The 15,154-nt window shown below is 34.8% G+C and overlaps 1 protein-coding gene across 4 annotated transcripts in view; it reads left to right on the top strand.

Moving 5' to 3' along the window:
- Positions 1-12,597: 12,597 nt before the first annotated feature.
- Wdr17 (WD repeat domain 17) overlaps positions 12,598-15,154 on the top strand; it is a 55,457-nt gene continuing 52,900 nt past the window's right edge. For all 4 annotated transcript variants that reach the window (XM_042701356.1, XM_042701342.1, XM_042701349.1 and 1 more), the window contains exon 1: positions 12,598-12,683. In XM_042701356.1, the coding sequence (XP_042557290.1) occupies positions 12,618-12,683 (66 nt within the window). In that variant the 5' untranslated portion in view covers positions 12,598-12,617. The remainder of the gene's footprint in view (positions 12,684-15,154) is intronic.

Genomic DNA, 15,154 nt, shown 5'->3' with positions numbered 1-15,154 from the left:
TTTGAGACCAGAACAGGCAGAAAGGCCTAGATCATATCTAAAACATAAGTAAACAAAAAGGGTTGGATCATGGCCCTGAGTTCAATCCCCTTTACATTTTAGATAGATATATATCATAAGTGAAACCTGTAGCATATTTTCACATAAATGTTTGTCATTTTTCCCTTCCTTTCATTGCTTTACTCTAGGCTACTAGCATATTATCCATGAAATTTGAGGTTTTCTCCTAATCAAATATTTTTCATCCCTTTATATACTTAGGTGCATGGCCAATAATTTCAAAGCATCTTTCCTACAGAAAAGCCCCAATTTACTCATTGTGATGGCTTCCTATAGCTTAGAGATGTTAATGTTTAAGTGACATATGGACTTCTGTATTCTTTCTCAAGGTAGCCTTATTTTTAATCTTCCTGTTACAAATTTGTATCTTCATCCTCCAGAAAAAAACAAACAATTGAAAATTAAGTAAGCTAGCCATGTACTTTCCCCACATTGTGCTTTTAGCAATGTTGTTTAGTATGTTCTTTCTCCTTTTCTGCCATGTGAAATACTACTTCTTTATCTAGTCTCTGTTCACGTATCACTCTTAAAATTTTACTTTAATACCATGGCAGAAAAAAACACCTCCTTTTTTTGAAATAATCTCACGGTGTTGTTGTATAACTCTATTTGAAATGTAACATATTAAATGACTTTAATGCTGCCCTTAGGATTTTACTGGTAAAATGTATACTAGCTTATTGATTTCTCTATCCATCCAGTCATCCAACATTGACTCGTCAAAACCTGAGATTCATCAGTTGCCTTTTTAAAACATAGGAAGCAGAGTTGTAGGATACTAGTTTGTAGGCAGGTACTGGTGGCTCACATTTGTAACTGAGGCGAAGACTGGGGAAAATCAGAGAAGTTCAGGCGATTCCATCACTACGGAAGAATCTGGGCATGGTGGCTTTAGCCTGTCATGTAAATTAAAGCAGGAGAACAGTCCAGGTGGGCACCTCTGGAAGTGAGTGAGACCAGCCAGTTACAAGAAGGCCTTTGAGGTGTAGCTTGGCTTCCCAGCACCTGCCTAGAAGCACAAGTTCACACCCCAGTCATCCAAAAGAAGAATGAAGTATCTTAGGCTTTTTTTTTTCAGAAATGGGGCCTGAACTCTGGGCCTGGGTGCTGTCCTTGAACTCTTCAGCTCAAGGCAAGTGCTGTACCCCTGAAGCCACAGCACCACTTCAGCTTTTAACAAATTTATTGTCTACACAGAAAGTCAACATAAGTAAATTTTAATTTGCAAAATCCCTAGGGAATACTCTGCAGAAAATATCTTGGAACAGAAGAATGATGCGCTGCTCGAGAAAGTAAGATGCTTGTGCTATAATTAAAGTTCACTGTATTCACTGTTCAGTGCACTGTATTCTCAAGATAGAAAGGCCGCCTATTGTTTTCCAGTGTTTTGTATTAAGGCCCTAGATAGATCACAGAGATATGAAAAATCTAATAGGAACAACGGGCACTAAGCATTTCCATTCAACCAGATTCCACAGGGAAAACATGTGTTTTGCACACTGAGAACTATTAACTACAAACAGCTCCATCAGCAAATCTCATCCACAGAGATTTCCAGTGGAGATACTTGAGTCCACTCAGACAGTAAGAAGTGTGGGACAAACATTCTGCACACCCTTTCCAAAATTTTGCCAAGCTAGCCCTGAAAGGCTCATTTTCCTCCTCCAAGGAAGAGGGATACCCAAGGAGGAGGGATGAATTGCTATCTATCTATCTATCTATCTTTCTATCTATCCATCCATCTATCTACCTACCTATCATTTATCTATCTCTCATTTTCCTAGAAAGTTCAGTATAGACTCCGTATGGAATGGTAACTGTGGTGACAACGCTCACAGTTTTTCTCCACTTAGAATCTCTCTGCAAATCTCTCAAGATTTGTCCCGAAGCCTGGGTACTGTATCTTCACCACGGCCTCCCTGTTGCCAGGTAACCACCTCACCCACCGCCTAGTCTCCAGGGTAACCGGTTACTTCCGCCTCCTCTTCCCAGGTGCGCCAATCAACGCCAGGCATGCCTGTCACGTGGATGTTGGAGGCGGGGCCTGGAGAGCACCCCTCCTTCCACGCGGGGCGCGCCCGGAGTCGGCCTCAGCAGAGTGTGATTTCCCGCCCCTCGGAATAGGCGGGCTGGGCCTGGCGGGGTGGGGCGGGGCGGGGCGGGGCGCGGCGGGGCCGGGCGGGGCAGGGCGGGGCCGGGCGGGTCTGGCATTGACACTGTGCCTGCTTCAGCACCTCCCACTGTCCACTACTGCGGCCTCGGTCTTGCCTCCTCCAGGTAAGAGCCCAGGGGCTGCGGGCCGAGGGCGGGGGACCCAGGTGAGGAGACGCGCAGGTGAGGCGGGCCTCAGGTGAGGGGCCCTGGCCAGTGGCTGCGGAACAGGGACTGGTGGGCGATTGTTGGTGCTGGAGGCATCGAAGGGAACCTGTGAAGGCTCCCGATGGCAGACTGGGGTTTAGTGCGTCCCAAGGGGCTTTGCACACCAAGCTGCCTGATTAATCCCCTGATGATTAACAAGCCACAGCCAGAAGCCAGATCCCCGTATGTCAGCCACCCTGAGTGTACACTGTCACGATGTCAGCCACCCTGAGTGTACCCTGTCACGATGTCAGCCACCCTGAGTGTACCCGGTCACGATGTCAGCCACACTGAGTGTACCCGGTCACGATTTCTAGAGGTAGTGCTTTTTAGTGCTCGAGGCTGTGAATTTTGTGCATGTCTAAAGCCTAGGTGGTTAATTCTCATCAGTGAGCTCCCACAGACACTTCTGGAGAGATTACTTACCTCACTTCAAAGATGCTTTTAGTATTAGGGTTGTACCGAGAATGCTTTGGTTAAAAGAGATTTATTTAAAGTCAATATTCAATCTAAAACAAGAATCTCATGTTAAGTAAATATTAAAGTTGCAATCTTTGTCCCCCAACACTCATACTCTTGCATGCAAACGTTACAAGGAAAAAAATTTAAACTGGCTTTAAAAGTATGTTGGTTTAAAGCAATTGCTTGGAATAAAATTTGGTGAAAAGTTCGATCATGTATTTAAAAAAATCACATTTTTCATATACATGTATGTATGTATATATACAAGGACTTTAAGAGCGATATGATACATTTCTAAGTCATTCAGAAGTATACTTCAAATATAAACTAACCCCAAACCCTCAAATTCACTGTTTAAAAGAATCCATTTAAAACTCAACATGATGAGATTATAAGGACTGTTTAAGTACTATAAAAGCATTTCTATTACAGAACTTGTTGGATGAAATGAATGAATGAAAGTTTATAAATGTAAGCTCAATAGGAGTTGAAACATCCTATGCATTTGTGATTTATGGACTGTCATCCTTCTGTTTGAGAAGGATTGATGCTGGACAGGTAGTGATTATAACATAGTAGAAAATGCTGTCTGTGGCATCCTGTTGAGATTTTGCCTGACTGGCCTGCATGCTCATGAAAAAATACAGTTATGTTTGAAAGCAGAAGTCTGACACAAGAGGTTTCATGACTTTTGCTGTTCTATGATCTAAGATCCAATGTACTCATTGAGTGACTATGAAAAGTTGTCAGCTCAATAAAATTTTGCAAGTATGCTTCAGTGGTTTATTCAGAGTCATGTAATAAACAGTAGTTTAAGGACATTGAAGACATCAAGAGTTCCTGAGAATTTTTCTGAATTGGAGAAAATAGTGACCTGTTTCCAAGAACATACATGGAAAGAAAAGTCATGTATTTCTTGAGTGAATTGCACAAACAAAACATTATATATAAAGAATTGTCAAATTTTAGTATTTATATTGATCTGACTTTTAAAACTCCTTTGCTTCTAATAAAGGGAATACTACTAGGGCTGGAGTGTTTATGTTGTTGCTGATTTCTAAGAACGCTAGTTTGTGGCCCTTAGCCTGAGCATAGATAGGCAATAGTAGTTTTTAATTTACGCAAAGAATAGTAGGAACCATTTTATGTTTGCTTGCTTGTATGTTTCTTGCTTCACTTGACTGAGAACTAGCAGTCCAACATGAATGATTAGCTTGTCTTCATTAACAACATGGACAAATTCCCCCCAAATCCATTATTATTTTCCTAAACATTGTAATAAAGACTAACACAAAATTTCCAACCATTAGAAGGATTTGTATTTTCTTCTTGTATGATTTGAAATGTGGCATATGTAAAAAAGTTTCACTAGCCAGACTCATTATATCAGATTGTAATCAGCTTAACCATTCACAGTAATGATGTTTATTATATGCAAGCATCACCCCTACACTGTCCAACTTGTGAATGGTCTCATTTTACATTTTGTACATTTGTTCCATTCGGAAGTTTGACATACTAAAGTGAAGTCATGTGACTTTGTCTTCATGAAGAAAGGTTTTATTGAGAGCATTTTAATCTTAGGAGGAGGTTGAGGAGGGGTTTGTATTAACTGAGGACCCTTTTCTTTTGTATCAGAGATAACAAACTAAGAATTGGTCTCACATCCAAACCACTTGTTTTGTGATGATAGTGTGGCCATTATTCCTTCACTGTTAATGAGACTAAACCTTTTTATGAGAAGAGATTAGGTATGGATCCTTAAAAAAATTAGAAATTCTCCAGAGAATCTACAGAACATATAATAAATAAGTCATCTTTGGGTTTAAAAGGTTTGGAAGAATTGTAACTTTTATAAGTAACGAATTAGTAAGGAAATACTAAAAAATAATCAGTGTAAAAGATGAATTAAAAAGTTTTAAAGTTCACCTGGTAAAGCATGGGCTATCACAATAAAAGTGTTCACTGATCAGTACTTGACAAATATGATTGAAGAGAAATTTAAATATTTCACATAGACTGGTCCTTACTCCATATATACATGTGGGTGGGTGTGTATGTATGTGTGTGTGTATGTATGTGTGTGTGTATAAGAAGAAAGGGAGCCTGAACACTTGAACTTGGAATGGTAGCTAGCACTTCATCATTGGCTCCTTAAAATAACTTCTTTTTGCATGAAATGACAAGTATCATTTTTTATTACTGTAGTTGTACTTATATAATACAATCTTTTAGGTTAATTATCTACTAAAATTCTGGGATTGTGCACTCTTAGAACTAGAAGTAAGCAACAATGTAAATCTTCTGTAGTAAGATAATATAGGAGAGAATTCATCATTGTTTTGCTATTAACATGATATTTGTTGATTCTCATGTTAGGAAAATCCTGGCAAAAGACACATCAAGTAATTTTTCTCTTGTATCAGTGAAGATGTTTACAGCATTCAATGCTTGTTTCTAATTTCAAATGCTCAGAAGAGATGAACTCACAACAGAGTTCATAAACAATTTTATGTTTAGACTTGTTTTACTTTTCAAATTTTTATCACTTGAACTTGTGAGCATATGTTCCTATACCAAGAAATTTGTTACCAGGATGTATAATTTTAATTTTATATCACACATACAAAATCATACATTCTAATAGGAAATTATAAAATAATTCTCATTAATATAATAAACAATACAAAATTTATTCAATAATACAATAAATAAGTCTCAGTATTTTAATACAAACAATTCACAAGCAGTCCTGTGCACTATTTAATTGGTGAATAAAAGTAAAAGCAGTATTGAATTGATTAGTTTTAATAAACATACACTTTGAATGACTTTTACTGTGAAAGTTACACAATGTTTTTCTTAAAGGTAACAATAGATGTGGTCAAGCCTTTTCAGAATTTAATCTAGAAGTCTTAGAGAGCACCAAGTCTTGTTTTAACATTGTTCTGTAAGTGAGGATCAATCATGTAACAATTATGTTTTTTCCAAATTAGTGATAGGAAAGCTGGTCTACAACCACCTAGTCTAATACTTAGTATTAAACAGTTACTCTCAAGATTTACATAGTATATTACTGCGATCACTTTATTTTGCATGAAAATTCTTCAAGCTCCTAACTCAAAAGTTTAAATAATTAAAGTTTAAATCACTTTATATTTTAAAATATAAATAACTATAAATAATAACTTATAAAACTGTATAAAAATAAATAACTGTATAACATACATGTTTTGTCTTATATGAATAATATACTGAAAATAGCAAGTGCCTTCTTAAAATTCATAAAATGTATTGATTTGCTTGTGAAGTCAATGCAATTTCTCATCTGGTTACTTTAGAAGTTGCTTATCCCAATGTACCTCACACATGTACATAATACTTAAAACACTAAAATGTACATAATACACAAAATACATTTATTTAGATGTTAAATATATTATATTAAAATGAAGATGCTTTTGGAAGTCTCCACTGAAGCCTAGTTAGGGTTACCCTTAGGTACGTAAAATCTTGAAGTTTCAGGCATTTATTTTCTAAGCGTTTTTCCCCCTTAAGTGCTAGATTCCATCAGGAGCTGTGTTACTAAACAGTTACTTTCCTAACAGCTGAAGCATCTCCTGGGAGCTTGTTAGACTTGTATATTACCTGGCTACACACCTTTGAAGTGAGAATTCCTGAGGGATAGGTCAGGGAATCTGTGTTTTAACAAGCTTCAAGTAAGTCTTTTGAAAGGCAGAGTGTTGGAAGTATTGGTGTCAAGTACATTATGACACTGGACTTGGTCACTTCTCAAGCTAGTAATGTCCATGTAGCATTCTACTTCTGAGGCTTGACTTGGACATACCATGAACTACTAGATAAATATAATAGTGGACATATTTCTCTAACCTTCCTATTACAAATGTAGTTTTATTTGAATGTAATGTCTCACCTTCATATTTAATTGCATGTTGATGATTGGGGAACATTTTTGTTTATTAAGAACATAGTTTTTGATGAGTAGACTAGAAAGTAGATTAGTAACCTGCCTGATCTACGCATAGGCCTCCTACAGTAGCAGATAAAGAAAACTCTTAGCAAACTTTAGGACTTATTTTAGGCTTCTGTCAAAATACCGGATATATATACACTTCTGGCTTTTTTGTTTTTGTGCAAGTTCTGGGGCTTGAACTCAGGGCCTAGGCTGTGTCCTTGAGCTTCTTTTGCTCAAGGCTAGTGCTGTACCACTTGAGCCACAGTGCCACTTCTGGCTTTTTCTGAGTAGTTTATAGGAGGTAGAGCCTCACAGACTTTTCTGCCCTGCCTGGCTTTGAGTGTGATCCTCAGACCTCAGCATCTTAAGTAGTTCTGATTACAAGTGTGAGCCACCAGCACACCACTCACATTTTCAAATTTAGCAGTTTTAGGTAGCTATTTTAAGTTTTAAGCTTTCAGATTCCCATTTGGAGTTTCTCAGTTTACTTCCCCAAATAATCATTAGCACCCTTTCCCAGAATATGAAAATACCAGCACTAACTAGTTTCTGCCAAATGGGAATCTGAGTTTCACAAATAGTTTTAAGCATAGAGGCTCAGTGGGCTTTAAAAACTCATGCAACACTCAATTAACAAATTAGGTTAGAAAGGAACAAGGTTCTTCACATTAACAGAATAATTTGTACCAGAGTTCCTTAAGTTATCCTTCCTGAAGAATGATTCTATTTATAAAAAGGAGGCTCTTTTTTCATTAAGCGTTATGTAAGAAACAATCCCGTATCTTTTATGACAAATACTGGTTTTATTTCATACTCTTCTGTCAATAACATATTTAACTTCTCCCATCTTACTTTACAATCGAATATGTGATTTCTCTCACCTCCATTTTTCTTTGCCTGACTCTCAGATTGGTCACACTGAAGGTATTGTGAATAAGCTTGTTTAAGCAAAGTAGATTACTTCTGCAGTCAGGTCAAACAGTATTTCCATATTGCATCACAAAGATGCAATCTTTGTGATTGCATCTTCCAAAGACCAAGATAACACCATAGTTCAAACAAATCTGTTTTTAGTGGTTAAAATATAGGAAAGTGTAAAGATGAGTTTATGTAGATGGATGGTGAAAACAGCTGTAATGTTTTTGAATCAATCTTTTACTATTCTGTCTTACAGCCCTTAATTTTGTATAAAAATCCCAGGTTTTGCTGACTAAATTGGAATCTGGATAGGTGTAAATGGTTATTTTGCAAGCTTAGACTAAAACTGCTATAATAACAGTGGTCTTTTCTACATGTTACCTAATTTAGAATTTTAATGTAGGCTAATACGGTACTTACTGTGACCCATTTTACCAGCTAATCTTTTAAGAACATTACCATTTGACACATAGTGAGAATGCGTAGATACAACATTATGCTAAATATGGAAAAATTAGACTCAAGAATAACAGAAATGTATGAGATTAATCTATGTTAATAGAAGATGTTATACATAGTTTTTCTGCTAAATTATCTCATTGAGACAATCGTTCTTAAATTTTACTGTGCATATGACTCATCAGGGGGTAATACTAACAACTCTTTACCCCTAGATTCTGATGCACAATTGTGTTATGAATTATTTGAATAAAACACCTCAAGTCAAAGTGAGATTTTTTTAATTAATCATAATAAATATGACTATATATTACAGTGAGAATAATATTGCTTATTTCAAATTACAGATTTTTTAAATAGGAAGATTTTCTGTTAGGGATCAAATGGCTGATACTTTAAAATTTCCTTCCAATTTTTATACTTTTCAGTTTTTTTGAGACAATTATTATATGCCAATTATATCATTATATAAAATATTTGTGGCAAGGCTCCGATCACAGTCAAACTTTATACATTGATTCTAGTGATGTATTTTCATAATAAAGCTAATACATTTCTGTTTATTTAGAAAATTATAAAAATCCCAAATATTATAAAGGTGAGTTCAACACAATATTCTTTTTTTTTTGTCGGTCATGGGGCTTGAACTCTGGGCCTGGGCGCTGTCCCTCAGCTCTTCAGCTCAAGGCAAGCGCTCTACCACTTGAGCTACAGAGCCACTTCCGGTTTTTCTGGTGGTTTATTGGAGATAGGAGTCTTACGGTCTCTCCTGCCCGGGCTGGCTTTGAACCGCGATCCTCAGATCTCAGCCTCCTGAGTAGCTAGGATTACAGGCGTGAACCATCAGCGCCCGGCTTCAACACAATATTCTTGAATCTCTACCTCCTCAAATATCTGACCTTTTTTGACACATTTCATACATCATTACTAAATTTCTAGAAACAAGACCACAATATTTGCTGTTGTTCCTCCCTCTGTCTAGCAGACATTTTGAACAGAAATGATTATGTTTTGACCTCCCATTTCCTTTCAGATGTTTGGTCAGTACCAAATGTGATGTGATTTTAAAAGACTATAATAGGAGACCTTGAGTCAAAACCTCTCATTGTCTTTCCCTATACTTATTGTTTTCTGACATCAAGCGTTCTCTTGTATATCATTTATTTATTTCTTTTGGTCACCTATGGATTCTCTCCTATACGAGTTAAAGTGCTAGCCAGATGGGACTTTCACTGGTTGTGATAAGTGTTTTCTTCCTTCATACTTGTCTTATATAGACTACTACTCAGTAAATATTTATTGAATGAATGAATGACTTGAGAAGTGATTGGTGAAGTTCTAAAAATGTAAATACATTAAAAACATTTCATTTCCTATGGACGTTTAACTAGTATGCCATTTAGTTATTTGCATAGATAGTTTCAAATATTAATATTTAAAAACTTGTCTCATGATGTGTTTTTTCATGTTTGTTTACAAATTAACGTTTTTATTCAAATTCTTCGTTATATTTTGAGTCTAACTCTTTTTAAATAGCAAGATAAACAACTGTCTTTTGATTATATTTATAAATGAGAAATCCATTCTTATCATTGTCTTTTAAATTTTCCTAAATACCTAGTATCTAAAACTGAGAAGTATTTTTGGCTATGTGTTGGATTGTTGCTTTGTTAAATACTTAAATATATTTACCATGAGTTTTCATTCCCTGTGTGTAATAATTCTAAACATTTCACTTTAATCTTGACAACAAAAATGAAAAATGAAGCAAAACTCTGTTTCTCCATACCGTGTGGAAGACTTTTTGTTGTTGTTTTGTTGTTCTTTGGACAGACTTCCAGAATATAGTGGAAGAGATCTATTACTTTCTAATCTTTTTGTTTTTAAGTTGAATGCATATAGTAGCAACAACACTGTAAATTTGTACAGAATTTGTGGGAAAAAGCCTTCTTTAAATGTCCAGCAGCATTGTGGATGGTTCAACTAAAACACTGTTTAGTATCTTTCACATAGTACCTATTGTTACCAACTGGAATACCTTTTTATATTTTGTGGATAGTCCTCTAAGATTATATCTGGATCAGTTATGTATCACCATTGCCATCACTGATAGAAATCTTATTTCAATACCTTAATTGTCAGTGTCTAACTTTATCTGTATAATTCCTTTTACATAGTGCATATTAGAATAGTTATGGTATCTTTTGTATTTTATGCAAACTCTTAGATTACAATGTTGATTCTGAGGCCTTATTTTGAGTGACACTATGACATTTTCTTTCTTTCTTTTTCTCTTTTTTCTTTTTCTTTTATTGTAAAGATGCTGTACAGAGGGGTTACAGTTACATGAGTAAGGTAATGAGTACATTTCTTGACAAGACATTTTCTTTCTTTTATTTTTTATTTTTTGGTTTCTCTTATTCTGTTACATATGCCAATGAGTATTCTTTTAATTATAAGCAATGTAAAATACAAATCTTGCTATCTTACAATAACTAAAAATTCTAAGGATAGAACTCGATGATTGCATGTATCATTTATAATTATGTTCTGTATTCAGTTCAGCTTTATCAATGGGTAAACAAGTTTAAGTGGATCAGGAGAGAAACTGTAATCAGTAAAGAAGTGGAAACATCATTAGAGCAGTTGGGCCAATGCTACATCTACTTTCAAAATAGAGTAGAAATGCATTTGACAGGACTTAGATGTAGAATTGAATATCAAATTGGATAAGTAGTAGATGAGAGACAAAAAAAGAGGAGTAGAATAAGGTAGGAGCAGATGAGCATCCATTACTATGATCAGATAGGCTTTAAAAAGAAAAGCATAAAACTAGAAGGCTAGGGTAGAGAAGACATTATCTAGATTCTAGAAAGATAAAAAACAACATAAAGAAATTCAGCTAATGTTCCCATACCAGATGCTACCTGTAGAAGAGTCCACTCCCTAGTATTTCAAGAAAGTGTTATCAAAAATACTTGTAAAGAATAATGAATCACAGTGGAGATAACACTTTTCATAAATAGTTACACTAATACATTTCGCACAAGTGTATTATGTGCTAGGACAAAGGTATTTTAGTTTTATAATATGAAGGGGGAACCATTCAAATTGCGCTGTCTCTTTCTCTCCCATTCCCCATCTTTTCTCCCTGCCTTTCTTTCTTTCACCCTTTTCCCTTCTTCCCTCCATAGTCTCTCTCTCTTTTCTTTCATTTCTCCTGTTCCTTCTACTTCTTTGTCCTTCCTCCTTCAGTCCTTCCTCCCTCCTTTTTTTTTTTTTTTTTTTTTTTGGTCCTGGGGCTAGAACTCAGGGCCTGGGCTCTGTCCCGCAGCCTCTTCTGGCTTTTTCTGAGTAGTTTATTGGAGGTAAGCGTCTCACAGACTTTCCTGCTTGGGCTGGCTTCGAACCTGATCCTCAGATCTAAGCCTCTTGAGTAGCGAGGCTTACAGGCTTGAGCCACTTGCACCTGGCTCCCTTCCCTCTTTTTATTCTTTATTTTTCCTTCCCTTCTTCCTTTATCCCTTCCCTCCTTTGTTCCTTTATTTGTCCTTCTTTCTTTTGATCTCCAGTAACAGACCAGTTTGAAGAATTTGGTCAGATAAAGATGAATTTGAACCTGATAATATGTTCAAAGCATTTAATGTCATAGAAAATATTTTGAAATATAAGTATTCTCCTGTATGGCTAGACATTTTTATTTACAATAGTTAGTAAGTGATTTCTTCCAGAGTGAATAAAATTCATATGGTTTTTGTTTGTTGTTCAACATACTGGCATATTTAGTGATATGATTCTAAATTTTCTGAGGCAGTTAGGTGATGAATAATAGCTAAGTGTAAAACTCTCAAGTTAATGAGCAGAAATAAACAGAAATAAAAAGATTGACATTATCATTGTATACTTTTTAACCTAAGAGCTTTCAGTTTCTAACTTTATGTCTAACTCCTAAAGGTGAAAGATCTCATCTCGTTCTCTTTTAGATTTCTTTTTGTAGACTTTTTTAACTCAGTAATTTTAGAAGTTACTTACCAAGTTATTGCAGAAGCAAATTTAAGATACTTTTTGGAATATAAGCTAACAACTGATAAAATATTTTGTACAGTACTCTGTGGAACTTTATAACAATTATTATTTAATTTTTTTGTAATTGAATATGGGCTTTTATTTTCAGATTTAGCATTCTTTTAGCAAATATTATTTGTAAATTATTGAAACTATTTTAGCTGAAATGTTTGTGCAGTATTAATTCCTTGTCCTGAACATCATTTCACAGAGGAGGTTTTGAGAAAGCTTCTTTGGCTGAAATACATCATTGTTACCTTAGGTGCCGACTATTCTGATGGCGAGTTTCCAATTGCCTTGATTAAAATAGAAACATTCTATGGCTTGGATGACTTACGTTTCACATTGGTTTGAGCAAGATGATTGGTATGAAGGACTACAAAGAGTAAGAGATTTATTTATGTTGTAATTATGGTGTTCTGTGATTTTTTTCATGCTCTGCTATATTCTCATGCAGCTATATTATCATTGTTGTGTGGACATATTTGCAGTACAGAATTCTGAGGGTAACTATGATAGTATTAGATAATTTAAAAAGTAGAAGTAAGATGATGATTGATAAGGTTATTTGTAATTATATATTGAAGAAAAGGTTGTTTCCCCTCTCCCCAGTCTGGGGGGGTGGGGGGCGCCGGGAATAATGTTTTTAGATTGGATTTAGGTATGTTTCATAAGTAATGTTTTGTAAAAGACTCATCAGTCATGAAAATAGCAATACTTCCAAGAAAATTATTTGGCACAAATAAAACATTTAATTAAATATATTCTAACAGCAATTATAACATTATAAAGGAAATGCCAAAACTTGAAACTTATTGCATCTGATAAATTCTAAATCAATTAATTATATCAGAAGTAATTACATTGTTGCCATGGCAACTCTGGTATAGTTTTTTGAAAATAGTATTCTAATTTATTATTGTAAGAGAAAAAAACTTTTTAAAAATGTACGGCATTGAATTTGATTTAGTTTAGAAAAATAAGTTTTATTTTCCTAGTTCACCTTTTAAATGGAGAACTTATTAGTATATAAATGAAGATTGTGTCGTGTTTTCTTTTCTTTAACTTGTGAAGGAAAGAGCCAGAATAAGTCTGTGCAGTTTGACCACATTTTCCTCATTGTTATTCAAGGACATATGCTTCTGAAGATTTGCAGTAATTCATTTTCCTTCCTTTTCCCTTCTCTGTTTTCTATCATCATAATTGTGCTTTGTGATCATACCAATCACAGATATTTTCTCATTAGGATAGTCGTTTTTAATTATGAATACTCAGCAGTGCATAGCATATCTTGGGCTTTTAATTTTTTTCCAGATAAATTCCTTTTCTTTTTCTTTATAAGTTGGTAAAAGTATCTACAGACAATGATATCTAAATCTGGAGAGTAATACTCATACCGTGAACCCTAAGGCACCCTTCAGTTAAAGAGACTGAGATTTAGTGATTAGCTTTCCATTCTAAATTCCAACCTTATCCATAAATGATGAAACAATGTTTCAGTTTGTGAATTTAAAACTGACACACTCTTTTGTTTGTAATTTACAACTAATGTAAAATATAGTGGCAAGTACATTCCTAAAGTTGTTGGGTTTTTTTGTTGTTGTTGTTTATTTCTTTTTGCTAGTCCTAGAGGTTGAATTCTGGGTCTGGGCACTGTCACTAAGATTCTTTTGCTCAAGGCAAGTGCTCTACCACATGAGTCACAACTCCAATTCAGGATTTTTGAGTAGTTTATTGGAGAAAAGAGTCTCACAAACTTTCCTGCTTGGGATGGCTTTGAACCACTATCCTCAGATCTCACACTCCTGAGTAGCTAGGATTACAGGTATGAGCCACCAGCTGTGCCTGGCTGTTTAACCATAAGGCTTTTTTTTTTTTTTTTTTTTTTTAAGTGTGGTCTATGTGCTTCTCCATTAGGAAAAGATATAGAGAATAGTCTAATTTGGGAAGCATCTTTTAATAAAATATATTTTATTTTAAAGTGACTTGGAGCAATTCATGGAGATTATAAGGGCTCAAAATCTTTCCCTCTTTGCTCTAAAACCAGAATTCCTGATTTTGAGATCTGAATATAATTTCTCAAAATTACGTTTCCAATTTGTGTTTAGCATAGAAATCTAATTTATTTCTTCTTGTAAAACTTAAAGATATTCAAAAAGTCTTGTATGCCAAATGGTGATTTCAGAAGAATATAGTTATATTTACACATAACCTGAAGAATAAGAGGTTGGATTTTTTAGAAGAAACTAATGCCAACATCCACATAGCAATTTTTATTTAGAATGAGATCTTTCATTTATACCTATATCTGTACAGGGAGTGACCAAAACTTGAGCAAGAAGAAATATAGACTCTATTTGATATTTATGTATTATTCAGTGAGCTTGAATGCTTAGTAATTCTTCAGTAAAATATGTTATTTCTAGGTCAAAAAAAGATTATTTCAGAAGGAACAAATGTTTCAAACACACATAGAAACTCAAGTCATTCACAGATTATAATTCTGAAGTGAAGATGATAAAGGGCTTATAATAATTATCTGAAATATATTACTTGTCACAAATGTATGTATATACATATATATTAATGTACCTTCAATTGAATATTTTTTTAATTTTCAGCAATGCAGTCATTCATTTGGTCATGCCAACAATAAACATAACAAATGCTTTGGGACATTCATTTTATCTTTTTGGCAAGAATAGATAACACTTAATGAAACCAATAGTAGTATAATGTATTTTGTAATCTTTGTGCATAAAAATCCTAGGTATTTCAAATACTAACAGTTGCTTGAACACATGATGAAGTATTTTTAAGTATGGTGTACATACACAATTAATGATATATAGTAAC

The sequence above is a fragment of the Dipodomys spectabilis genome, unplaced genomic scaffold, assembly GCF_019054845.1.
Source record: "Dipodomys spectabilis isolate Male_0828 unplaced genomic scaffold, ASM1905484v1 ptg000009l, whole genome shotgun sequence".
NCBI classification, from domain to species: Eukaryota; Metazoa; Chordata; class Mammalia; order Rodentia; family Heteromyidae; genus Dipodomys; species Dipodomys spectabilis.
The sequence above is the reverse complement of the archived record's forward strand: the minus strand, read 5'-3'. Positions and strand labels throughout refer to the sequence as shown.